The 27,383-nt window shown below is 48.9% G+C and overlaps 1 protein-coding gene and 1 pseudogene across 4 annotated transcripts; one reads left to right on the top strand and one right to left on the bottom strand.

Annotated features, from left to right (window-relative positions):
• Positions 1-29: 29 nt before the first annotated feature.
• On the top strand, positions 30-27,383 carry MORN5 (MORN repeat containing 5). 4 transcript variants are annotated; one of them, XM_039866698.1, is made up of 5 exons: positions 63-205; positions 3,305-3,452; positions 5,200-5,311; positions 8,418-8,549; positions 10,385-10,774. In XM_039866698.1, exons 1-5 carry the CDS (start codon positions 159-161, stop codon positions 10,435-10,437), a joined length of 492 nt encoding a protein of 163 aa, XP_039722632.1. In that variant the 5' UTR covers positions 63-158; the 3' UTR covers positions 10,438-10,774. The 4 variants fall into 4 exon arrangements, with proteins under 4 accessions (XP_039722633.1, XP_039722632.1, XP_039722630.1 ...); XM_039866697.1 differs by lacking the exon at positions 10,385-10,774 and adding an exon at positions 27,174-27,383 and having other exon boundaries at positions 64-205; XM_039866696.1 differs by lacking the exon at positions 10,385-10,774 and having other exon boundaries at positions 8,418-9,373.
• On the bottom strand, positions 17,875-17,990 carry LOC120605866 (uncharacterized; annotated as a pseudogene).

Below are 27,383 nucleotides of genomic sequence, written 5' to 3'. Positions count from 1 at the left end.
CCAACTGCGAGCCACAGAGCGTGCGCAATGCCGGGAAAGTTTTAAATTCTGGAGGCGGGGCTTCGCTTAGGCTCCGCCCATCTTTCCTGGTTGTCATAGTGAAGCGTTATTTACTGATACTCCGGGATCTCAACCGCTGTAAGCTAGAGGCAGGTGCCATGGAGTACACGGGGAGCCAATATATTGGGGAATTTGTAGATGGAAGGTAAGGGCCTCATTTGATTCACTATGTCTTGAACATCTGTGACTGGGAAAAGACAGCGCTATTTTTGCCTTTGAAAAGGACATTGTACCAGACACTTTCACGACTGTCCCTTTTAACCTTCAAAACAACAATTTCAGGTAGAATTGTTTATTCCCATTTTACAGTTCAGAAAAATGAGAATAAAGAAGTGGAGTAACTTGCTCAAGCGGCAGAGCTGAGATACATTCATTCCATATATCCTTGTGCATATGCGTGTTTGCTATCAGCCAGTTTTAGGTATGGGGATAAGAATATAAATAATGCCCAGGTCCTTGCTCTCATGGAGGTTATAACCTAGTTGGCATATTGCCAATAAATAATAACTGAGATGATTGTTTCAGGTAGCGACTTTATCTGAATCTTTTCCTCCTCACTGTAAACCAATGAGATAGATATCATCATCCCCATTTTACAGATGGGAAAATGAAGCTCAGCTCAGAGTAATGACATAATTTGCCCAAAGTCACCTAGTTGACATTTGGCAGAGCTCCCTAGAGTGCTCCTGCTGGGCCCCTACAGAGGACACACTGAGTTGGGGCAATCCTTGAAGGCTTCATGGAGGAGATAATATTTGAAATGGGCCCTGAAGCCTGGGGAGGGTTTAGGTGTGTGGAGATGCAAGGTGAAGAATATTTCTAGGCAGAAGGAACAGCACGAGCAATAACTCAAAGGGCGTATAAGGAGAAGAGCAGGCAGTTCAGTTTGGCCAGAGTTTAGGGTGTGCCCAGAGGAGAGTGGAAGTGGAAGCTGGAAAGATGGGTCTGTGCTCTGGCCTAGGGAGATTTCAATACTGTGCACAATTCTGTGGGCAGGAAGAGCCACCGATAGATCCTTTGCAGGGCTAGGCATTAGAAAATCTATTTTATCTCCACATCCCTCCTCATAGTGCACATGTCTGCTAGGCACTCAGTAAATGTTGGCTGAATAAATTAATAAGAGAATTAATGAATGAACGATGTTCGAGATATGATCATTGTATCCTCATTATGGATTGAAGTCTTCATGATAAAGTAGCTCTATTTTTGTTCTTTTTAACTTGAATTTAGAATGAAGGCTTTTCACCTTGAATAAATGAAAGAAAAATGAAAGGGGAGGACAGAAAGAGGAAGGAAAGGAAGAGAGGGAGAGGGAGGGAGAGAGGGAGGCAGAGTGGAGATAGGGAGATCAGGTCAGAGCCCATTGCAGTTGTCTCTGTGAGAGGCAGCAGGACCCTGGGCCATAGCAGAGGCGTGGGGCTGCAGGAAGGAGAAAAATGTAGACCTTGGATTTGAGGACTTCATTGCGAGAACTTGGCAACTGATAGGCTCTGAGTCGAACTCAGAGACTGTTTCCGGTCTCGGCCCAGTGCCCAGCTCCAGGCTTTGAACCTGGAGGATTCTGATACCATTCATGGAAATTGAAAACTCTGCAGAGAGGCTGCTCCGGAGGAGGAAAGAATGAGGTCCATTTTGGGTGAGCTGGAGATATCTGTAGAAGGTCTGTAGAAGGACAATGATGAACAATTTGCAGTAAAAAAAAGGTGGAGGTCTAATGTCAGAGAAGGATTTAGATAGAAACTATGTTTAGAAATTATGTGATCTCAAGCAGAGGTAGTGGAAACAGAGACTTCTTTCTGCAGTAGATTAAAAGCAAAATCGTTTTTGAGCTCTTAGTATATAGCAGGCATTCTCCTATAGTTCCAAAGCCATTATCTCATTTAATTATCTCAACAACTTTGGGGGGTTATTGTCATTATCCCCATTTTACAGGTGAGAAACTCAGGCTCAGAGAGGTGAAGGGGCTTGTCCAAGGCCACACAGGCACAGAGAAGCGGATCCAGGACAGGCCTGGCTCAGAAGCTGTGCTTTAACCGCAGCGCTCTCCTGCTTTGGGCTACAGTGGCATCTGTCATCCATTCAGTCAGCTTCTTTGCCTTTGTTTTTTTCATTTCTTACTCAGTAGATGTTTATAGAGCACCTGTTTAAGAAGAAACATGATTCTAATTGCCGAGGATACCGAAGCCTTCCTCTCAAGATGCTTTGCATAAATATGGGAGAGGAGATCTATAATTATAATGCAAAGCAGAAAGTGCTAAGCATCCGATAGAAGTACAAACAAAAGCCTGAAGAAGTTAGGAGCTGTGACTTCCAGCTAGTGGGGAAGAATGGAGAATTAATGAAGGTTGGAATGAAAGCATATTTTATATGTCAGGCCGTTGACCAGGAAACTGTTACACATTATCTGGGTTAATTTTGGGCATTAATCTCAGCCTTTCACACGTGAAGAAATTGGTCAACGGGTTGAAGTGTCCCTGCCCAGTGCTTTTGTGGGGGTCTGTCTTCCTACTTCATGGCATTTACCACCCTTTATGTAATTGCTTAATTGTGTCCCCCAATAGACTGTGAGCCCCACCCCAAGGGCAGGGACCGCCTCGATCACATTGTGTCCATGTTGTATCCAGCAAACCAAACTCAACAAGACACCTGGAAGGTGCGTGTAAATATTAGTTGGAAAGAAGGAAGAAACAAAGGAAGGAAGGAAAACAGAAAAAAGAAAGGTTTAGGAAAGTCTCCAAGATGATACATCTAGGAAATGATGAAGTAACATTCGAACCCATGTATTCTGTCCAAGTTTCATAGTTTTCCAAATATCCCACTTGTAGTGTAATGGGCAAGTGGGGGGGATGGTCTTAACAGGAAAGACAAAGAACCGACTGCCGGGAAACCTGGCCCTAGTCTCTGATTCAGGGTATTTACTAGGGGGCTTTGGGCGCATCCCTCTCCTCTCTAAGCCTACCAAGGGGTGTCCCCCGGGACAGTGTAAGACTCCAGGACAGCCTCTAGGAAAAAGGAAGGAGGAACAAGCCAAACTCTGCCCACCCTCTTTCAACAACACAGCCCCTTTTATTTTTGAGCTATTGAGAGGAACAAAACAAAAAATTTTGATTTTGAGCAGAATATTGCTGGGACAATAAAGTCTAAGGACTCTGAGGATGAGGTTCCCACTTGCTCTCCCGTGCCTGCCAGCTCCGATCCTCCAGCTGCTCTGCAGGGCTCAGTGATTTTCCCTTTGTCCTTACAGGATGGAAGGCAGTGCAGAATACATCCTCCCTACCGAAACAAGATACGTTGGGGAGATGAAGGACGGTGTGTTTCACGGCCAAGGAACCCTGTACTTCCCCAGCGGGAGCCGATATGATGCCATTTGGGAAAACGGATTGGCCACTAAGGTGATCAGCCTGGGAGAGCGGCTGCAGAGGGATAAGCCTCAGACAGGAAGTGCCTTCCTGACACGTGGCACCTGGTCTTCTCTATCAGACGCCCTGTTCTTCCCTCCTCTTGCTATCGAGGGCTCTGGGGTCCTCTCTCTCCGATCCAGAGGGCCCCTAGAGAGACCACGATGAATTTGAGTACTGTTAAACCACTAACTGTGTGACCTTGGGCCCGTGACTTCCCCTTTCTGAGACTCCTGTTCCTTGTCTAATAAATTGGGGACAAGAGTTGTATTAGTTTCCTCTTGCTGCCGTAACAAATAACTACAAACCCAGTACCTTAAAACAACGGAAACTTATTATCTTACAGTTCTGGAAGTCAGAAGTCCAAAATAGGTCAGCAATGTTGCATTCCTCCTGGAGGCCCTATGGGAGGTTCCATTTCCTTGCCTTTTCCAGCTTCTGGAAGCTGCCTGCATTCCTTGGCTCGTGGCCACGCATCACTCTGACCTCTGCTCCCGTCATCACATCTCCTCCTCTCCCTCTGCTTTTGTCATCACCCCATCTTCTATCATTCTGACGCTCTTGCCTCCCTCTTCTAAGGACCTTTGTGATTACATTGCCCCCAGGATAATCCAGGATAATCTCCCACTTCAGGATCCTTAACTGAATCCTATACATCTACGTAGCCCCCTTTGCCATGTATACTCAGCGTTTTCATGGATTCCAGTGATTAGACGTGGGCATCTTTGGGGACTGTTATTCAGCCTGCCACAAGAGTACTGGACATCTCTTACGTTGGCTGCGAGCGCAAATGAGGCAGTCTCCATGAGTCTACACGAGTCTACATAGGCTCTCAATAAGTGTCAGCTCTTAGTTACTGCCGGCGCTGCTGCTACCATCATGATAAGTCATCCAAGGCTGCTTAACCAGATTTGTGGGACATGGATAGAATTTGGGAAGTCAATGAAAACTCCTGATTTATATATAAAAGTTTCTGTGTGTATGGGACTATAGTTTTCTCTGGGGAAATGATCGATGATAGCTTACATCCGTTTCACTAAGTGTGTAACAGGGCTGGCTCATGACCAAAAAAAAGTTAAGAAACACTCCTCATTTTACAGCTTGGAGAATCTGAGCCCCAGGAAGGGAATGTGACTTACCCAAGGTCATGCTGTGAATTAATAGTATTGGAATTTCCACCCAGGTTTCCTGCCTCTCAGACCAATGTGATGTCTGCATCCTGGGCTTCCTCTAACACTAAGACAGCAAAAGCAGAATGTGCATGTTTAGACAATGGGCAGTGACTGATGGCTCTGACCTTTTTAACTAAGATAACCTTAAAAGGATGATAATAACTTTACATGTATTGAGTACTTACTATACGCCAGGCGCTGTGCTAAATGCTTTGCTTGTACTATCTCCTCGACTCTCATTGAATCAACCCTATTAAATATATACCATTATTATCCTAATTTTACAAATGAGGAAACCAAGGGCTAGAGAAGGTAGGTCATCGGCCCAAGGTCGCACAGGGAGTTGCCGTATTTTTAGTGCCTGGCACTGAGCTCAGACTTTATATCCATTCCCTCTGAGCATCACAGCCATAGTAACTGTGATAGTTAGCACTTCTTTTCCGTGGCAGCGAGAAAGCCACCTCTTCCCTGATATCTATCCTTCCTGGCAAAAGAAAGCCCACCTGTGTGCTTCCTCAGGCTCACCTGTGTGCTTCCTCAGACTCACCTGTGTGCTTCTTGGCTTCCAGGGCACATACACCTTCTCGGACGGGCTGCAGTATGACGGAAAGAACTGGCATTATTGCGACAGCTATGATCGGAGGTTTTACACCGAGATCTGCCACGGCTTGAAGCCTACAGGTACCCGGGCACCCTTCCTTTCCTTCACACCCGAACCGAGAGGGAAGCAAAAGACAATTTTAAATAAATGGGCCGCGGCCTATTGAAGTAACCCACAGGAGAGGAGGAATCGGGCAGGGGCCGCAGAATGCACGAGAGTCAGGTTCTAGAGCCAGGAAGAGGAGACATTACATCCAAAATAGCAGATGGGGAAAATGACTTTGCAAACGGTAAAAACAAATATTGACTTGTGAGATATCGTGGTGTGGTCAACAGGGCGTAGAACCAGAAGGTCTGAGTTAATAGCTGGAAGAGCCTGAGCAAGGCCACCTACTCCATGAGGGTAGAAGCCTCCAGAAAGCACCCAGTGTTGGAGCCAGGCCGACCTGAGCTCACACCCAGGCTGTGTGACCCCGGATCAGTTAGTGGACCAGGGAAACCTCACTCTCCCATTTTCTTCCTCTCCCCAGTCTCTTTGCCTCCTCCTCCCCCCAATTATTAATTTGGGGGTTCCCCAGGGCTCTCTGGCTTAAGCCCTCTTCTGTTATCATTCTGTACTCTCGCCCTAAACAAGTTGATTCACTTCTAAGCCTTCATGTACCATCAGCTTCCAAACTGAAGTCAACTCCCCGAGCCTCAGATTCCGGCATCCAGCTTCCCCAACACCAATATTTGCTCATCCCTCAACTTGTCTGCACTGAATTCACTACCTCCCCACCAGCTTACTGTCCCCCAGTGATTGTGTCCTCAGAGACTGTCACTCCCATCCTCCTAGACAAGCCTAATCCTACTTTCTCCTCCCCCACGTGCAATCAATCACCTGGTCCTGTGGATTCTGCCTCTTAAATATATTCCACTCATTTGTTCAGTGAACGAATGTCTCCTGAGCACCCCCATGGGCCAAGCCAGGTTTCCTTCATCCTTCCTGCCATTGGCTTATTCCAGACCTCCATCCTCTCCCCTCCTTTATCTGGTCTCCTAAGATCCATGCTTGACCTCCTCTGGGCCACTCTTCACTCTATAGTCATTTAGATCTTTGAAAAACCTGAATCTGATTGCCAACCTCCCCGCCCCCCGCCCCACCCCCACCCTACCTTTGGTGCCTCCTCATTACACTGAAGATAAGGTTCCAGATTCTTAGAATGACTTGCATTCTCTGGCTCATCCCACACTGCCTGCCCGTCTCAGACTTTCTCTCTCCTCCCTTGCCATGCTTGCTTTCTCTCTATCCCTCGAAGAGACCATGCTCTTTCCTGCCATTCCCTGTGCCTGGAATGCTCTAACCCTCTCTCTTAACCTAAATAACTCATTCCCACCCTTCAGGTCTCAGTTTAATGTCACAGAGCGGCCATGGTTTCCCTCCAGAGTTTACCGTGAGTGCTCAGTATCTCTCTTCCTGAGCCGACTGTGAGTTCCGTGAGGGCGGGGTCTCTGTTTCATTCATTGCTGTGTTCCCACTGCCTAGGACATTGCCTGGCACATAGTAGCTTAATAAAGAGTTGATATCAGACAGGGACAATAATATTGACATCACAGTGGGGGCCGATGGGGTGCACATAGGGGAGTTAAGGCGACGACGTTAACATTTCCTGAGCACCTGCTCTGCGTCGGAAATTGGCTGGGTCACAGGGGACCGAGAGCTGATAGGACACATCTCTGCCTACTGAAAGCTGCCAGTCTGGATGCCACTTGAGAAGCTGGTGAACGGCTCCCCCGTGGGTTACTTATGACAGGGCCTGGGCTTTGTCGTAAGCTCTTGAGCCCAGCAGAGGCCTGAAGGCAAAGAGCGCCTAGCTGCAGGCCCTGAGATCTCACCCCGTGGCTGATTTTGCTAAAGCCAGGCCTCTGTGAGACTTGAAGGCGGTGCAGTGACCTTCCCTGCACCCTTCCCTTCTCTTCCTGTGACTCCCAGCAGAGCAACTTGATCCTGAGTACCTACTTCCTTCCCAGGTCACTCAGCACTCTGCATACCTCTCCGACAGCCACCTCTCAGCCCTGGGGCAGACGTCGTCAGGCCAGGGAGAGAGTGAAGGCTGCCCCTTCACCTCTCTGTGCATCTGTGAGATGGGCACCTGGCATGGAGTATGTGCTCAGTAATCGTTATCAAGTGGAGTACCTAGTTATCATCATTAGCCAACATAAGAGCACCTACTGTGTGCAAGCCCCTGAGCTGTGAGCATGGAGCAGGGGGCATCCAGCCATCAGTCCAGAGGACAGGACTTACAGGAACCACAAATTAGGCAGAACTGGAAAAGTTATTTATTCTAACCTGTACCCTTTGCTCAGGCCTCAGCACTTCAAGATATACCACACCGAATGGCATGACCTAAAAGGCGTAGTGACTGCTCTCTCTCGTGGTGGTTCTAATGTCCCCCGTCCTGGAGGTGGTGCCCAGACCTTCTACTCCCTTGATGTTGGCAGCTTAACATACAGGTTACAAAACTGGGTATCTAGCTGCTTCCTAGCTGGATAACCTTGGGCAAGTTACTTAACCTCTCTGAGCCTCAGATTTCTTATCTGTAAAATGGGGCTAGAGGATTGCTGTGAGAATTAAGTGAAATATTAGGAGTCAAGCCCTCAGCACAATACCTGGCATATAATAAGGCAGCTATTATAGTAATTTTGGTGAAAGTCAAGGTTCTCTATTACCTGATCCCTGCCCACCTGACCCATCTCCTTCCCACTGTTCTTCCAATACGTGCCCTGCTCCATAGGTTTCCCAGGTAAGGCGTGATGGCTCACACCTCTGGCCTTTGCACACACCTCAAATGCCACTCGTCTCCTAGGCTTGCCTTCTATCTGTATGGCCAACCCTGAGGCATCCTCAGGTTCTCTCCGACTCCAGAAACTGTGCCCTCGTCATGGTGTCCCTAGAAATGGAAGATGGGGGTCAAAGAAAGAGGATGGGGGTCTAGTTCCCAAGACCTTTCTCACAGAGCCGTTTTCAGGTTGCTCCTTCGGGGGCCACTGCTTCGGCTGCTTCTGCTCCGGACCCCCAGTGTGGAGTGTTTAGTCCAACAGGGGAGCCAATGTTCACCTGAGCAACCAGCTGAAAGTGGACTTTGGCAGGGACTTGGTTTGACTTTGGCCTTGGTGGTGAATTAATTATCCATTATATCCTTCCAAGGGATCTCTCAACTCACCAATGTGGACCCGCCTAGAAAAATCCCTGAAGGCTGTTATGACTGTGGAGATGGCTTCTATAACCCGACCACGAGGATAGTCAAGGATTATAGGAATCGCTTCCTGAGAAATGCAGGTATGTTTATTCTGACACCCTGTGGCACACGTCATCTCGTCTTTCATCCACACGTGGGTCCGTGCACGTGTGGCCACGTGTATGCATGCATTTGGTGAGAAAGAAGCTTTTGCTGATGAAAGACAAAAACTGGTTATCTGAATGTTTCACTATTTAGCATTCTCATGACTGTCAAATCTAGTTATAGCGTCAGTGGTCTGACTGTGACAGCACATAATACAGCACGGAAAAGATTAAAATACTTCCTTTTGCATGCTCCCCTTTAGCTAGTATTTAATGAATACCTACCATATGCCAGACACTATGCTTGATGTGGGCACCAAAACATGGCAAAGCTAGGCACAAACCCCTTCCTTCATGGAGTTTATATTTGACAGGTAGCAGACAAGGACTATGAACAGTTGAGTAAATCCTAGAATAAGCACGAGGAAAGGGAAAAACATGGCCCTGGATGGAGGGAGGAGGAGGGGCACAGAGAGGCGGGCATGATACTGTGGGAGCACAAAGAAGGGGTATCTAATCCAGAACTGGAAATTCAGAGGCGGTTTCAAGAAGGAAATGACAGTTAAGATGAGGCGTAAGGAATAATTGGGAGCTGACCACAAGGCATGGGGAGAGGTTTCCCAGCCAGAGGAGACGGCACAAGTAAAGGCCTAGATATGAAGGATATACCATGCAATCCAAGAAGGCTGCTTGGCCCCACAGCCAGGGGGTACCTTGGAGGTTCCAGAACCTCAGTTTGGTGAGTGAACACACGCTGACCGACAGTGACCAAACTTACAGGAAGCCAATATACAAATAAAGACATGAATGTTTTCCTTTAACACAGTGATTCCTAACCTTTCTCTTTCCTAGAGTCACAGTTCTCCTAGGAATAACAAAAACTACAGATCTCCATCCTAGAAAAAAGCCCACACATGCACACACACAAGCATACATGTACACACACACACACACAAACACAAACACACACACACATTCTGCATATAGTCTTAAGAGGTTGATGGTCCCCCTAACAACCCAGGTCAAGAAACACTGTTCTGTAATAAAAAAGACACTACCAGGTAGACCAGAAGGCCTGTACTGGCTGCTGAGAGCCCCCTCTCCCTATAGGGAAACTTATGGAGTAAAGCAGAGTCCTCTTTCCCCCATCGTATAAATTAGTTGGGAGATGGGGCAGCAGGGAGCATGTTTGTGGAAGTAGGGTTCCATGGAACATGTTTTGTGAATTTTGTGTTAGTTTAATCTTTCTTTCATTGAGGTACAATGCAACAGACTCGTTTTCAGCTCTCTAGGTTCGAACTGTATTCCAGTCTTGCCTCACTGCGATGACACCTTGGTCTCATAGAGTCTCACAGTCTCGTGGGGGAGTCAGACATAGAAACATACAATCACAATATAATGTGATGTGGGCCCTGGTCAGGGGAGGCCCTGGAGGAGGAGGGGAAATTGAGGAGGAGGGGGGAATGAGGAGGAGGAACTGATCACCTGGCCGAGATGGAGAGTATCAGTCAGGGAAAAAAAAAAAAAGTCCCAGAAGTGATGGGTCTTAAAGAATGAGGAGGGATTTCATAAACAGGAGTTTTGGAGGAGGGCATTCCGGGGAAAGGGATCAGCATGTGCAAAGACACAGAGGTGTGTAAAAGCATGCTTTGACTGGGGAGTCAGAAATTATGTTCCCAGAATCCTGTGGGCTAAAGCCATGCTGGATGATAAACTTCGAAATGCATTATGGGGATGAACAGATGGAGCACAGAAGATTTTTAGGGCAGCGAAAATACTGCGCACACTAAAATGATGGATACATGTCATTATACATTTGTCCAAACCCACAGGGTGTACAACACCAAGACTGAACCAAGACTGGGTGATGACGTGGTCAATGTAGGTTCATCAGTTGTAACAAAGGTACCGCTCTGGTTGATCATGGAGGAGGCCGTGCATGTGTGGGGCCGGGGGGAGAGGGGAGATCTCTGCACCTTCCTCTCAATTTTGTTGTGAACCTAAAACTGCTCTATAAAACCACCACCACCACCACAACAAAAAACTCTTTTTAAAATGTGTCATGGGAAGGGAAGGCCAGTCTTAGGATGTTTGGAGGAGAATGGACACTGATGATTCTCTGGTTAACAAATACTTTCTGACTACTTGCTGTGGGTCTGGCTTTGCGTTAGGCATGAAGGTGATAGCAGCATCATAGAATCTTCTCTCAGGGTGCAGGAGAGAGTGACAGTAAAATGAATCATAACGACAGAGTTGCTGCAAGAGAACCTAGTAGGGATGCCTAGCCCTGGAGGCCAGCGGGCCAGGGAGGCTTCCTGGAAAAAGCAAGAGCTAATATGAAACCTAGATAAGAGCAGACAAGTGCACCGGGGTGGGGAAGGCAGAGGACACGGTATGTGCAAGGGATTAGGGGTGGGGAGAACCCTGCATCCAGGGGGCTGCCGAGTAGTTCAGTGTGTCAGGGAACGAAGAGCAAGGGAGGAAACCCAAGGGGTGGGAAAGATGAGGGCGGCAGGAAAGATCATGGGTGTCTTTCCATTTGAGGGCAGTGGGGAGCAGCGGAGGGTTTCAGGCGAGTGGAGTAGTAATCGATTTGTCCTTTAGAAAGATTTCTCTGGTTACATCTAGAGAAGGGGCCAAAGGGGATAAAATGCGATAGGAGATCCTTCTGTCGGGACAAGAGAAGGGCATCCGAAGGACCCTGGGTCCCTGGTGGTGGGATAGAGACCTGGGTTCCCAGTCCTGGACCCAGCTCTCTGGCTGCCTGCTGGCTGACCGCCGGCCAGTGCCTTCCCTCTCTCGGCCTCTTTCTCGTCATCCGCAAAGTAAGGGCATTGGGCTGAATAATTTCTAGGGTCCTTCCAACCTGAGGAGTCTGTGACAACAGAGAAAGGTAGCCAAGAAGTCCTGATATTACAGGACAGATCAAGTTCAGAGTGTCCTGCAAACCACTAAAAGGAAGTCTCTGTTCATGGCCACCTAGTCATTACCCTTTACTCGGCTCACCCTGCCAAGGACTGATTTGGGCATCTGTCTGCCTTCTGTTTTTCCCAGGGCCCTTCCTCCCTGCGTTCCGGTCTGCCCCCACAAATATTGCTTCCTGTTGACATCCCAAAGGCGCAGGGGCGCTAGCCATTCAGGCCTGGGGAGGGTGGCTGAGGCCTTCCCAGAGTAAAGGCAGTGGCCTGAGCCATTGCTGTTATGGAGCTCTTGCCACCTGGTGGGTCAAGAACAGGGGAGGCTCATTTTACGGGAGGGCTCACAGGCTGGGACACCAAGGAGGGTTGCCTTTGGAGTGGAGCCTCAGCTCCACCATCTGGTGCTGGCTTCTTTTCCCCAGGTAGAGAAGCCTATTGCAGGCCTGGCTGGAAAACCTTGGACTCCTAAGCTGCAAACTGCAAGCATGCTTGATAAACCTGGGTGTCCTAGACTTGGGTTTCTGAGAATGTCTTTCTTAAGTGGGAGGATGGTACCTGCTTACTGGATCCATCCTTCCACTCATCAAAAAGTCTTTCACTGCCTACGATGTGCCAGGCTTTGGGGATCCAGGCAAGCAAGAATTCTCTGGGATTGTGGCTCTCAAACTTTAGGACTCTGGCTGGCAGTGAGGAAAGATTTACATCATGACCCAGAACACACGCAAACACACACACATATGTATGTATTCTTTGTACATAGGACGTACTCTGGTATTTTCTATTCTATTTAATTGTTTTACATGCTGGTTGCTGTACACTAAGTTGATTTCATAATCCTCTTAAGGGTCCAGACCAGCAATTGGTGGTTTGTTATGCTAAGCAGCCTTCTCTAACCAACCTCTCCCTCTCTCCCTCACTCCCTCCACTGCTCTGTCTGGGGTAAGCGTCCCTCCTCGGTGCCCCCACAAGTCTCCCTAACGGCACTTAGCCTGTGACAGTAGAAGTAGCTTTGTTTGCCTGTCTCCCCACCAGACTGAGAGCTTTTTGAGTGCAGGGACTATGTGACTATATCTGATTCGTTACCAGGTCCCCTGCACCTCACACAGGTCCCACAAGTCAGATCTGACTCATTGTTTATAAAAGAGGGCAGGCAGGCAGAGGACCTGCCTACAAGTCCCTCATCTTCTTCAACAAATTATACAAAATTCAGCCCCAGGCACATAATAAACAGCTTATTATTTTTAGTAATAAAAACAGTCTTTTACATTCACGCGCTGCTATACAACAGGGATACATTCTGAGGAACGTATCGTCGTGCAAACATAGTAGAGCGTGCTTAACACAAACCGGGATGGTATAGCTTACTGCACACTTAAGCTGTATCGCTCCTAGGCCACAGGTCTGTATAGCAGGTTACTGTCCAAAACAACACGAGACACGGTAAACGCGAGATACATGAATACACTCTCAAATAATGATAACAAGTATAGTATAGTAAATACATAAACCAGTACCATGGTCGTTATTATCATTGTCAAGTATCGTGTACGCTACATAGTTGTATGTGCTATACTTTTATGAGGCTGGCAGCACAGTAGGTTTGCTCACGCCAGCGTCACCACCAACAGGTGCGCAATGTGTTACACTACAACCTCGGGGTGGCTGTGATATCGTTAGGTGATAGGAGATTTTCAGCTCCATTATAATCTTATGAGACTGCCATCACATATGCGGTCTGCTATTGACTGAAATGCCATCATGCAGTGCAAGACTGTGTATTTTTCTGCACCTCGCAGAGCTTAAAAGCTTACGCATCACGAGTCTCAAAGCAGTGGCTGTCATCCACAGCAAGGGGACAGAAAGAGGAGAAACGCATGACCACTGTGGGGGGGCCTCACCAGGTCCCTGCAAAGCGCCTCACCTGCTCATCTCCTCTGCTCTTTCCCAACATCCCAAATGGGTCACTTTTAAGGAGCCACAGTTTGCGATGAGGACACCTGGTCTCAGTTAGGTTCATAACTTGCTCCTGGTCACACAGCTGGCGACAGAGTCAGGGTCGAACCCAACTCTGCCCAAACTCTGTTTTTTGATTCCTCTTCCCGCTTCGGGTCATAGTTTATTCTTTTCTCAACTATCTCTGCTCCTCGTCAGGGCCCTGCCTCATTCACAGTTGCTCCTCTACCGAGCACGGTTCCTGGCACCCAGGGGGACCTCAGTGATGTTTCCAAACAAATGAAAAGGTCTGTTTTAGAGTTGTAAGACAAAGATGCCACAGTTCCCAAACTGCTACCTTATTTGATAAAGGGTCCTTGACACCCCGTGGGCCAATAAGGAAGCATTTGAAGATATATGAGATAGTTAGCTTTTAATATGGTGGGAAACTGGGAGATAACGCCAACCCTTCCCTCTCCTACCCCCACCCTCCCTTTTCCTCTCAGAAAGGATAAGCCAGAGCTGCCGTTAGCCGCTTGTACGTGTGTCTCTTCCTGTAGCTGTTGCTTGCCTCAACGTTACTAGCAGGAATCGTGTGCAAAATAACCGCACCACTAATCCCTACTCCCTCCCCGCAATTAATGACACCCCAGGCGAATGTCTCAGATGAAAGGCACATTATTAATATTCAAAGGAAAAAACCCTCGTAACCATTTTAACATATACAACGAACAATGAACTAAATTTGCTTTGTGGAAGACAGAGAGTGAGCATCCCAAATTAGTTTATGTGAAAGCTGAAATTCTTCCCCGAAAGGTCTCAGTACCATCCTCAAAGAATATCCTGATCATCAGAAATGCCGTCAAGATTCCCGCCAACATTATCCCCTTTGTTGTCTGAAATGTCGAATCAAGCACATCTGGCAAATGTCCTAGAGCTCACAAATCTTTCAAACAGCGTATAATTCCCAGTGGTTAGAGAGATAACGCCACGCTCAATCGTGCTGCTCTTTAAAATAGCACCAACTTTCCTTCAATCAGAAACAATGGCTTTGGCTTCTTAAAAATATCACATACCCGTGATTATTTGCGGAGGGGGCCCCTTTGCATTTGAACCTGTAGGTTCCAGACAGAATTTAAAAATCAAGATCACAAGCCTCATTTGAATGTGCGCTCAGTTAAATGGGCAATGGGAAGAAGGGGTGTGATTTGGGGGTCCGAAAAGAGACCTGGCCTGTACGATCCGCAGTCTTTGGGAGGTTGACTCTGGCTTCGCCAGCATGAGGACGGATAGGGTGAAGGTGACGATGTGGTGACAGTCGACACTGACTGAGCATTTACCGTGCACCGGACACTTGACTAAGAGGGAGGGAAGTATGCGCATGACCCCTGTTTGACAAATGAAGAAACTGGGGCTCGGCGAGGTTAAAGAATTTCCCCCCAGGAAATTTGGCAAGAATTGGGATTCACACTCGGGCTCATCTGCTTCCAGAGTTTTCCCTCTTCCTACTTTGCCAGGCCAGCTCCAAGATCATCTGTCCACAGAGGCAGGGGCGCTGCATGCCCAGACATGGGTATTCATCGGCTCCCATCCAACTTGTGCAAAAGCTGCATAGTGAACACCTAGGAATGAAAGACCACTCAGTCTTCTGAAATTTCTCTGGGATTATTTAAACAGTTGAAAACTAGAAACATCCCAAATGTCTAACAGGAGGGAACTAATTAAATAATAGATGGTATATTCTTACAATAAAATACAATGCAGCCATTAACATGGCAGTGAGGGAACGGATCGATCGCTATATAGAGGTGTCCATTTTAGCTCAGGTGAAAAAGGCAGGATAATAAGAATAATCAGCATTTGCTGAGTGCTTACTATGTTCCAGGCACTGGTTTGAGCACTTGACATATTTTATTTTATTTCTTCTAGTCCTCACAGCAACCCTGTGAAAGAGTGGTCTTTATTATAGGATTTCTACTTTACAGGGGATGAAACTGAGGCGAGGTGAAAGGCTCTGCCCCAAGTTACACAGGCGATAAGTGGCAGAGCTGGACTTTGAACCCAGGTCCAGCTGACGCACAGCTAAAGATGACATTTGAGCCGATTCTGAATCAGAAGCTGGGGTTTACTAGTGATAGGAACAATGCACCGAGGGCCTTCCTCATAGCCCAGAGACACAAAACTACCCCAGGAGTGTAAGATGGCAGTGAGGGCTCTTTTTCTCTTGAGCATTCTCTGCCCGCCTTATTGCTCAAAAACTGGCCAAAGAGTTCTTTAATGTCACCGATAAACCAAGACTCCTCTAATCTTGAAGCCACTGCACTGCCTTCACCTGACCGGTGAGACACTGGAGACCCAGAGAGGACAAAACACCTGCCCGACCCTACACAGCCTGTCTGGTAGAGCCGGAGCTGGACCCCGCTTTCCTGCTGCCAGCCAGGCCTCCTCCTGAAGCCCCTGGCAGGCTGTCCATGATGCTTCCCTTGTTGGTTCTGCAGAATGACTGAGCGAGCCTCCTGCACAATCCCTCCCGCCATCATCTCTCCACGAGACAAAAGGCAATTTACCCAAATGTTATAATCACCTGGAGACTGGCATGCAGGAGCATCCCTGCCTTATCTGTGGTATTGTTAGCAGCACCATAATGAAGGCCTTGTGAGGGATAATCTCACACTCGTAACTGCCAAATAAAATGCCCGCACAGATCATGCATCCTGCCAGCAGACTCGGGCATCTGCTTCGAGCAAAAGGGGTACAGGGGGAAATGCCGAGAACTGAGTGCCTCCCCTGTGCCAGGGGCTTAATCCCTCCCCAGTCCTTTGAGGAGTGTATCATTATCCCTGTTTGGCAATCGGGGAAAACGAGGCTCAGAAAGCAAGTAATTTACCGACAGATGCAGCTCGTAAAGGGAGGAATGGGGATGTGAACCCCGGTCTCTCTGACACCGAAGGCCATGCTCTGAACCAACGAGATATGCCATGGCATTTTCTGAGTCACGAACCTCTCTGAGAATCTGAGCAAAGCTGTGGATTTCTCCCCGGAGAAGTGCACTCGAACTCACTGACAGAATTTTGCTCTAGGCAGAACTGCCTGCCCCAGCGTGCTGCCTCACCCTGCCTGACCTCAGGGATTGCCCATCGCCCTGCTCTCTCCCCACCCCAATGCCAAAGGTTCTGGAAATTCCCCCTCCAGCCTGTGCCCATCGGATCCTGGTAACAATATGTCCCTCGTCCCCCACGCCAGCCTCCTGGAGGCATCCAAAGGCCACAGCTTCCCCTCCCGTGGCTGGAGTCAACCCCGGTCAACACCGCAGTCGGTTTGTTTTGTCTCCTTTAATAGAACTGAAGGCAAGACCCGGAGTGCAGGGGCCAGGATTCTCCCCTCTCTTCCTCAGCCCACGCTCTGGAACTGAGGGCAGCCAGACGAGAGCCCTGCTCGACCACCAGCCCGGAGAGGCAGGCGGGGTTAGGGGCCAGGGTCAGAGATAGCAGATCTGCCACCAGATTGCAGCTCTGCCATTTGCCAGCTGTGTGACCTTCAGCTAGTCTCTGAGCTTCAGTTTCCTCATCTGAAAAATGGGGGGAGAGAGAGGATCTTCCTGCCAGGTTTGGGGTGATCATTACAGCTGATGCAGGGGACACAGCAAGAGCCGTGCCTGGTCCATGAAAAACTTCATGCACGTTCAGCGATCACAGCTGGGGTCATTTTCCGCCCTGGTAGGTGGGGTGCTGGTTGAGAAGCAGGGGCTTCCTTAACTCCATGTCCCAAAGGGAGGAACCAGCGTCACCTTAGCAAATTGCCCTCTGGCCTCGACCCACCTGCTTTTGATACCAGTCTCAAGACTGGACTGGAGGCCTGCGGGTCCCTGATATCTCTATCCAGCTCTGGGCATTGTTTTTGATGTGTTGCTCGTCATCCTCATCATCTCTCATCTATCCAAGATCCCCCCAGACACGGGCCTTCACTGAGCCCCTGCAAGTACCACAGTCTCACTACCCTAGACTTAATTCAGCCTCAGCATCTGCCAGCTGAAGGACAGAGGTCCCAACTGCCAGGCCTGTCTCTTTCAGTCCATTGGCCACACACACAGCCGGAGAGCAGGGAAAGAAGGGAGCAGGGTCAGAGCAAAGGCTTATGAAGGTCAGGCCTCTCAAGTGACCTTGGCCTCGCACATTGCTCCCCCGAGCTGCCTGTGTACAGTGGCTAGGCATCATAAACATGTTTAGGGAATGCTAGTTCAGTAAAAGTGGGGCTTGGGGACGGAAGAATAGTAACATCAGTGTAGATATTGGTGATTTGGTGCCCTCCACTCACTCAGCACACACTCACTCTCGAGTGAGAGTGGGGAGACGTGAATTAGTTGGTCTCCAGCCCTGTGTATTTCCTGTCACATGAACACCTTGCCATACACAGGGTAGTTCTAGTATTTAAGGATATTTATTTTTTATTTGTTTATTATTTATTATTATTTATGCCTATAGCACCTGGTCTTTCTAGGTGGTCTCTCATTCAAGTACTAACCAGGCCCAACCCTGCTTAGCTTCCGAGATCAGACATCGGGCTTGTTCAGGGTGGCATGACCGTAGACCATGGACCGTGGCTCCACTGGGGCGCGAACCCAGGACCTTCTGCATGCAAAGCAGATGTGCTAACCCTTACGCTATGGAACCACGTCCTATTTATTTACTTTTTAACCAATGTGGTTTGCATCTGGACCTCAATAGCAGGGAAACTCTGTTCCAACAATGTCAGAATACTGACTGTGTAGCACTTAATGAGATGTCCTTCTCCAGCATGGGGACCATTAGGGTGCTTCTCCCTTTACCTCCTGCCTGAGACAATGCCAGCTATGCCTACAACGGAGGCAGGTATGAGGATCACATGAGATCAGGCATGCCGCACGCAGGCACGGCGCCTGGGACATGAAAGTGAGTCCTAATACCAGAGTCCCTGCCAGGACACACCTCTTCCCCGTCATCGCCCTAATCCAGCCTTCAGCCTGACCTTGGAGGCCTCACCCTATGTTTCAACATATAAAACATAGCCATGCTCCCACATTAAGTGTGTGTGTGTGTGTGTGTGTGTGTGTGTGTGTGTGTGTGTGTGTTTTGCTTTTAAAAACTTTGAAAGGATTTTTAAAACTTTGCTTGGTAAATTGTTTGACTACCAATCGTTAACAATTGCTGTGATTTCTGGAGAGCCACATGCACACTGGAGAATTCTTGCAAAGTGAGGAACCAAGCCTACAAATTGGTTTCGAGTATAATAAAATTGTTTTGATTTCTAAATTTAATAATTAATTAAGCCTGAATGCGTTCATTATGACATTTATTAATTTCAGCTTTACAGTTTCTCTTTTCGTATTTCGGAGTCAATCATTCTCCCAAGCCTCTTACATTTGAATAGGCCTCGAAAAGCTTGTGGGTGCTGGGTCCTGCACCTCTAGTTCCCAGTGGGTGAAGCAACCTGATTTAATCCATTCGTCCACCCCCAACCCTCCACCCACCCCGCCCAGAAGATACTCCTTTACAGGGAAAAGCAAAAGCAGCCCCAAGCCCCGCTCCTTCCCCTTTGGCAGGATCTGCCTGGACAACCACCCTTTAGTCAATATTGGTGATGCCATGGCCTTGGCCTCTGGCTACCACAACTGCCAACAAAGTTCAAAGCCCCTTTCTTGTCAGGATCCACGACGAGGATGACAGGGCGTTGCCACCCTCTCTGCAGTTCATGGCTCCACTCAGGCCTTGGCCTTGCCCCGCCAGCTTATGAAGCCCTGCATTTGCACAGAGGGTGTGGCCGGGCTTTGGGGATGGGCACCTGTCCGCAAGCTTGGGCGCCGGGTTTGCCATGCACCTCCCATCCCGGCCTGGAGCCACGGCTCACACAGCAGCCAACTTAGGAGTGGGCTTTGACCCCAGGACGAGAGGGCAGCCCTCATGCGGAGCCGCCTTCTCCAGAAACTGGCCTGCCTGGCATTTTGGGTGGGCACTGGGCCGTCTCTGCAGGTTGGACGTACCTTGTCCCTCGGCATCTGATCACACGCACACTGAGACTTCAAGTACTCAGCCGTGCACCGCGTATCACATACACACTGACTGTTCCCATATACGCAGAATCCCATATATCCTCTTCGCCCCACACCTCAGACACTGCCACTTGCACACTCATAGCATATACCTATTCATACTTGCACACACACACTTAGGTTCTCATACGCTTACCCAATTAGATGAAAACATACCTACGGGTGTTTGTGCACACACGGCCTCACTGAGTGTGACTTTCTCACCAACACAATAAGCCCTTCCCCTCTTCCCTGGTGGAATGAAGCCCTAGTTTCCTTGTCTTAAACGGGGGACAACCCTATCTTACCCCCTGAGGAGAGGTCAGGCATGACCCTCAGCCCAGAGCTGAGCACCTCCTCAGTGCTCGGCCAGAGTGATCTTCCTGAGGCGAGACAGCTTGTTCCGTCTTGGTCACCTCCCTTTCCCGGTCCCCACCCTAGCTCCCTGCCCACCCCCCAGGGTGGGAGCTGCATAGCACTGGTGACCGCAGGTGTGCTTGGCTCAAAGGCCTGCCAAGAGGTAGCAGAACCCGGCTTGCGGGCTCCCGGTAACCCGAATCTGCCTGTTTGCCCACACTGGGCTTGCCTGCCCCAGCCTGTCCACCTGGCTTTGAACAAAAATCATTAGCTGAGCTGGAGCCCTTGATCCTTATGATGCTGATCTTTGTGTAAAGGCTTCTTCCTCCCCTGTTCCTCCTCCACCCTGTGGGGAACCAGAAGTCCCAGGGGTGCTCTGGGTGAGTCCTTCAAGATCTCACCCTTGAAGGCATCCAGTTTGGGAATTAAAGACCCACTCCTGTGTTCCTAACTATCATGTCACGCTGCCTCCCTGCCAGCTGTCCCAGGGACTAACATTACCTCGCATCTACTGTGAGATTTTCAGGATCTGTTCTTCCCCTGGCGCTGCGCTGACCTGAAGATTACACTAGTGACACCCTCGGTGGCCTGGGCCCTGCTTGGTGGCCTGTGCTGGCCTGCCCCTCCCGCCCTCACTGTGAGGCAGGCCCCAGACCAGCCAGGGCTTGGAGCTTTCTGAGTGCGGTTGGCACCCAGGTATGAGCCAAGACAACCCATCCCCTCCGTGTGGTGGGGCTACTCAAGCCACGGCCTCGAGACAAAAAGGGAAACAGAAGCCGGCGGCCTTGGCCTTGCACTTGGCATGTGTGCTTTGCCCTCTCAGGAGCTCCGTTTGCTGAGGGAGGGGAAAAAATTCTTCCCTCTTTGTCCAAATCCCATACGGTAAACCTATTACTTTTATGTACTCAAATTTGCATTACTCGATTCGTTCATTCACCATGTATTTATTATTAATACTTTTTAAGTGCCAGGTCTGTGCTGGGGCCTGAAGACCTGAAGTGAATCAGACACGGCTGCCCCAGGCTGGTGGGGGTGCCCGGGACCAATGCCATGACCTCGGCCCCGGTCAGGGAAGGTGACATCCAGGCAGGGCCCGTGGGAGTGGAGGACGGCCAGGTGGGCACAGGGCCCCAGCCACACATATTCATGAGGGGCCCTAAGTTTAGATTGTGACAGGACTGAAAGTCATGTTCACCAGACGACTCTAAGGCCCCCTTTCCTGACCACGCAGCCTTAGAGCACTGTGGGTTTATACGTCTTTAAAAGAAATCCTGGAACAACACACTTTACGTGACATTTGGTTGTTTGTGTTAAAAGCATTCATTGGTCCAATGTACGTGTTTAAAATACATTGCAGTGTTATGCTCTTGTTTAGGCCTTCCTTCACGTTTACATACACTGAGGCCAGGAATGGGAGGTGCTCTGGGCCTCTCTCTCGGGCTCCGAGAAGCCCTGCACTTGAACTAGCTCCTGGAAGGAAGGGTGTTCCCCTCAGAGGAACGGCATGGACGACGGCACAGAGGCGCTGGTGAGCTCATACCTGCGGCACCTGCAGCGCCTCGGGGTGACTGCTTCACGGTGTGGGCGACCAGGGGACAGAGGCAGGCTGGGAAGCAGGAGGACCCTGAGGGCCTTGAAGTCCAGGCAAAGGAGTGGGGGGCCTTTTCAGGGCTGGCTTCTCAGCGGGAGAGCATGGTCAGATGTGAAGGGTGTCTCATAGCAAGTTCCTTCTCTTCTCTGTAAGAGGCCCAGTTCTCCTAGTGACTAGTGAGATCCATTGGGGTTGGGGGGTGGAAGGTGGGTATGTAGGTGGCAGCAAGGTCACTTAAAACGCTTCAGAATGAGAATAAATAAATCTTTCTGCCCCAAAGGCAGGTAGACCTAAACCTGAAGAGTGCCTGAGTCACGCCTTCAGACAACACTCCCGGCTGGGTCTCAGTCCCCTCTGTCCCTCAGCTCAGGGCCCACCACAGGATTGGGTTTGTTGATTCATTCATTCATTGGTTCGTTCATTCACTCATTCAAGAGGTGTGGACTAAGCACCTCCCGTCTAAACCCTGGTGACATCACAGTGAACAAGCAGACAAGGCTCCTGGTTTCCCTGGAGCTTGCAGTTTGCATGGGGGAGACAGACAACACGTACATAAACAAGAAAATTGTAGACAGGCATATGCTGTGAAGAAGATAAAAGGAAGACAGGGCGGAGTGACTAGGAGCGAAGGCAGTTAGATTGGGGGTCAATGAGGAAGCGATGCTCCAGCTGAGACCTGTATGCCACGAAATAGGTGCTCAGGAAAACTTCGTTGGTGGCCATCAAGGCAAGTCAGAACACAGCGGGCTTCTTCCAGGCTCCATCTGGCAAAGCATTTATTGGCCACCTACTGTATGCTCAGTACCATGGTCAACAAGCAGACACGGTCCTTGCATTGAGGGCTTACAGGCTATTGGGAGAGAAAAACATATGAAGAAATACACAGATAAGGACAGGCTCATAAATTGTGATGTGCAGGGGTCAGGAGAGAGAAAAAGGTCTAAAGGACTTTATTTTGGATGGTTAGGCGTGACAAAGGCTTCCACTCCTGTTAGAGGACATGATAATCTCTCACCTATTAGGGAGCAAGCTGGATTTTCATGCACTTTTTTAAATAAACATTTTATTTTATAACAACTTCAGATTTACAGAATTATTGCCAAGATAGTACAGAGAGTCCCAGATCACCCCACATCCGGTTCCCCTGTTACTAACCTCTTACATTGTATGGTGGATCTGTCACAACTAATGGACTAACGCCGATACATTACTGTTAACTAGAACCCGTACTTCATTCAGACTTCCTCAGCCTTTCCCAGGATCCTTGTTCTGTTTGAGGATCCCACCCAGGACACCACATTACATGGAGTGGTCCTGTCCCCTTAGGCTCCCCTCAGCTGTGACAATTTCTCAGACTTGCCCTGTTTTTGATGAGTACTGGTCAAGTATTTTGTAAAATGTCCCTGGATTGGAATTGGTCTGATGTTTTACTCATGATTAGACTAGGGTTAGGGGTTTGGGGGAGGGAGACCACAGAGATAAAATGCCATTTTCATCACCTCACAGCAAGGCTCCACGCGCTAGCCACACAGCTGATCACTGCTGACGTTGACCCTGATCACCTGGGTGAGGCGCATTTGTCAGGTTACTCCACTGTAAAGTTACTTTTTTTTTTTTTTCACTTCCTTTCTATAGTGTCCTTTTTGGGACGAGGTCACTTAGGAAGTCACCTAGGGAGGGGAGAGTTATGCTCCGTCTCCTTGAGGGCAGAGTAGCCGCATGAATTATTTGGAATTCTTCTGCACAGGAGATTTGACTATTCTCTGATCTTTATTCATTTTTATCAATATTTTTATGCCGGGTCTTTTTCAGGAACCCTATTGGCATTTTTAGGAACCTAGAAATATTTTATTTCAATTACTAAAATGCATGAAATTACCAAGGCATTAAATTGGAGGGTAGGAAAAAAGCCAGTAGTTATTTTTATTTTTTCTATTGTCGATACACATTAATGAGAGACTTGGGAAATACCAAAAATAGAAGAAACTCTCCAGTTCCCACTCCTCAGAGCCAACCATTATTCACATTTATTATTTTTAATTTTTCTTCTGTGCACAAATTTTACACAGATTATACTGTCTATGTAATTTTGTTTCTTGCCTCTTCTCGCCTTTTTTTTTTTTGCTTATTGTATCAAAAACATTTCTCCTATGTTGTGATATAGACTTCATAACACTATTTTTCAATAGCTGCTAAATATTCCTTCACATGGCTCATTGTCCCCCCCCCCAAACCCCCCAAAAAAAAACAACTTAGCTCAATGGCAGGCACATAGTCGGTGTTTAGAAATAATTTGCTGAATGAATATATGACAGAATCATCATTTTAGAAATGTAGGTTATTTGGGGATTTTTTATATTATTCTAAATAGTACTGAGACAAATAGATTAGTCCCTTAGGGATAGCATCCCAAGGTGGAATCACTGGGCCAACGGGGACCAAAACTTCTCAAGATAAATGGACCAAACTAGAAATCGCCCTTGCCTTGCTCCTCTGAACCACCAGGAATTGTGCCGAGAGTAATAATTTACAATTGATTAAAGAGTTTGTGGGGTGTTTTATTCCCCCCATCTTTTCCCCCGCCCTCTCCTCCCCCTCCCCTCCTGCCCGAAAGGGGAGAAATTATCTGAGAAGGTGAAGATGTTCTCAGACAATCATATTAACATATTCCAACAATCGCAATTTGCAAAATAGTAATCACAACTGCCGGGATCTGGGAGGCATTAATCAAAGCGGCAGGTTTAATTCCATTTTAAATATTGATGAAATGTGCTTCGGATGCCTCACCCTGGCATGGCAGGGCCGGGAGGCTCGGGAGGCTCGGAGGGCCAGGGGAGGCGGAGGGAGGGTTGGTGAGCAGCTGCGGGGAGGGGAGGCATCTGTGATTCAAATTGGTGGCTGTGCAGCCAGGTAGAGAGTGAAAGGGGTAGTGAAGAGGGCTGTTAAGTCCATTGCTGTCAATTTGTAACGATCAGGGAGGGGCCCGAGGACTGGTTCAGCACAATAAACCCAGTTTGTCTGGTTTCAGGGGTTACCACTGAAGAGGTTGCAGCTGCACTGATTCGAATAGCCGGGAGACTTCAGAACTGTAATTATCAACCAGGCTGCTCGCGGTGTGGCAAAAGTGGCCTTCACCAGCGCTTAACTCCTTGTGTGCCGCCGTGCTCCAGCCCCCGGGGTTGGCAGCCACGCACAGATTCCCAGGCAGCCTCCCCAGGGGAAACTGAGGCCAGCTGGCTACTTAGGGCAGTCTTCAAAGCATATCCGGCAGCCAGCCTTTTTCCTTAGGTCGCACATGAAGAATTACTGGGCGTGGGGACGGAAGGAGGCTAGCTCTGTGGGGGCAGCCTCGCCTTCTGGCACCATCACCTCTGCCCTGGGGTGGGAAGTCAGGCTTCAGAGTCTGGTGAGCCTTGGTTTGAATTCCACTGGATGTGGACATGGGACAAGGCTCATCCCTTCTGTAATAGGGGTAATCTCCTCTACCCTACTGGGCTATCACAGATTCAGTGATATCTGGTGTTTGTAAAGCGTGAAGCACACAGTAGGCTGTCAGTAAGCCTCCTACTCCCTGACTTTGGGCCTGGTGCTTTCACAGAAGAGGAAGGTGGATGGTGGGGCTCTGATTTGGAGCACAGGATCTCTGCTGGTCCTCCTCGCTTCAGCTCTGAGGGAGCCCCCTTGTTCTCCAGCTACCGCCACTTGTCACCCAAGAAGGATGGGTAGTCCCATCCTCCCATCTCTTAGGTGGGTGGCACTGGGTAAGGAGAGGAGGCAAAGGCTCCTCCAGTGCCGTAGCCCTGAGAACTGCTTGAGGGTAGGGGTTTGGGTTGGTTCTCTTTGTCCCCAGGGTATGGCACAGAAGGAAAGCAGGAATGAGGGACAGCAGACAGACACTGTGGTGCTAAGAAAAGAACTTGGGCTTGGCTGGGAGTCCTGGTGAATGAAGTATGTATACGATTTGGTGACCCTCCTCCTGGACTATAAGCCCAGAGAAATCCTCCCACGTATCAATGAAGGGATGCACCCAAGAGCGTTTTATTTACCGCATTATTCCTGGTAACAGGAAGTGGAGGCAACTTGCGTTTCCACCGCCGGGAGGATGGATAGTAAAATATGACGAAAGCCCACCATGGAATATTAGGCAAAAGTAAGAAGCAAGGAAAAAAAAAAAGCTATGCAGTGGGAGAATTAGGAAAGATCACCAAGAACAAAGATGTGTCATTAGAAACCAAGGTTATGATCATCCACACCCTTGCATTCCCAATTACTGTGTGAAAGTTGGACAGTGAAGAAGGCTGATAAAAAAAAAAAAAATGATTCATTTGAAATACGGTGTTGGGGGAGAGCTCTGTGGAGACCCCGGACCACCAGAAAGATGAACAGTGGGTCCTAGAGCAAATTAAGCCTGAGACCTCACTGGAGGCAAAAATGACAAAACTGAAGCTGTCCTACTTCAGGCACTTCCTGGGTGAGAAGGCAGGGTCCTTTGGAAAAGACAGTAGTGCTGGGGAAAAGAGAAGGCAGCAGGAAAAGGGGAAGACCAAATACGAGATGGACTGACTCCTTAAAAGCAGCCATAGGCCTGAGTCCACAGGGGCTGAGCAGGGCTGTTGAGGGCGGGACATTGTGGACGTCACTCATTCATAGTGTTGCCAGGAGTCGAAGCTGACTCAACGGCATATAACACACGCAAGAAGCAGAGAACTAGATGTATGTGTAGCAATAAGAATAGGTTTCAAAAATGTAGTGATGAAAAACTAAGACAATGAAATTCACTGCGCAGTGCCATTTCTTTAAATTGAAACCACATTTGCACACAAAGCAACAGTACATATTTTACAGAACTGCAAGCATTTTTAGGGGTATACATCCCACCCTTAGAGTCTCTGTCGTGGCTGGGGGAGGGGCTGGGTATGAGTTTGGAGGAGAAAGGGCAAAAAATATAAATAAAATCAGTCTGCAGAGGGCCTGGCCCAGAGAGATGACAGTGGTGTGCTATATAGACTGAAGAATGTGTTTCACTCAGCGCTCTCTATCCGAGGTTGAAAAAACAGCCCAGGCTTTATTGTTCTAGCCTCGGTTCAAGTTCTGGGCTTTCCCACATACTAACCCTGTGGCTGTGGACAAGTGCCTTGACCTCTCTGAGCCTGTTTGCCCATCCATAGGATGGTGAGATGGTTGCCATCATTTAGTCATGAGGATTAAATTAAGAGAGAGAAATGCATGTAGGGCCTGCGTGAACCCCAGCTCCTCTCCAGTCCCCACTGAAAGGACCTGAGTAAACGGGGGGCGTCAGCCCCCTGGGGAACCATGGATACTTTGAAGGGTCCAGAATGGAAAGCCCAGAAAAGAAGTTAAGACCGGCCGGCGGGGCCTGGCCCATCCTGGGGGTGGCATTTGTGGATGTCAGACTGGGCACGTGTGGAAGGAGCTGCCCTGTCAGGTGTGCCCAGCTCAGCGTGGCCAGACAGTGTCACACCTGCCTCCATCATCAGCAGCCACCAGCTATAAAACCTTTTGTGTTCAATCTCCCCAAGACCAGGCACTCACAAGCAACCAAAGGATCTAGTTTTAGCAAAAGGTCGGTTCCTTCCCAACACAGAGCTAAAGAGACTGGCCACCAGGGTCCGCCCCCGCTGCCGCCTCCCTGCTATGCTGAAGTGCACCTGCATCCAGAGACCTCACCTGGGGGTCTCCCAGGGCAGGGGAGGCCCAGCAAGCTCCAGGCATGACCAGCTCTCCCTCTTCTCTTGCAGATGACGATGAGCACGAGTGGATCATCAGGACCTGTCGGAAGGGCTGGGACGAGTTCGTGGGTCACAGGCCCAAGCTGTGAGCGCTGCAGTCACCTCTCCCAGGTTTCCTCCTGCTCCTCGGGCATTGGCTGGCCCATGGGGCAGGCTGTGGTTCCAGAACATGCCTTTAGGCTCAGGAATAAAGGCTCTCTGCTCTCATGGCCTCACATG

Source organism: Pteropus medius, unplaced genomic scaffold (genome assembly GCF_902729225.1).
Source record: "Pteropus medius unplaced genomic scaffold, Ma_sr-lr_union100, whole genome shotgun sequence".
Taxonomy (NCBI): domain Eukaryota; kingdom Metazoa; phylum Chordata; class Mammalia; order Chiroptera; family Pteropodidae; genus Pteropus; species Pteropus medius.
This window is presented reverse-complemented; position numbering and strand designations above follow the sequence as displayed.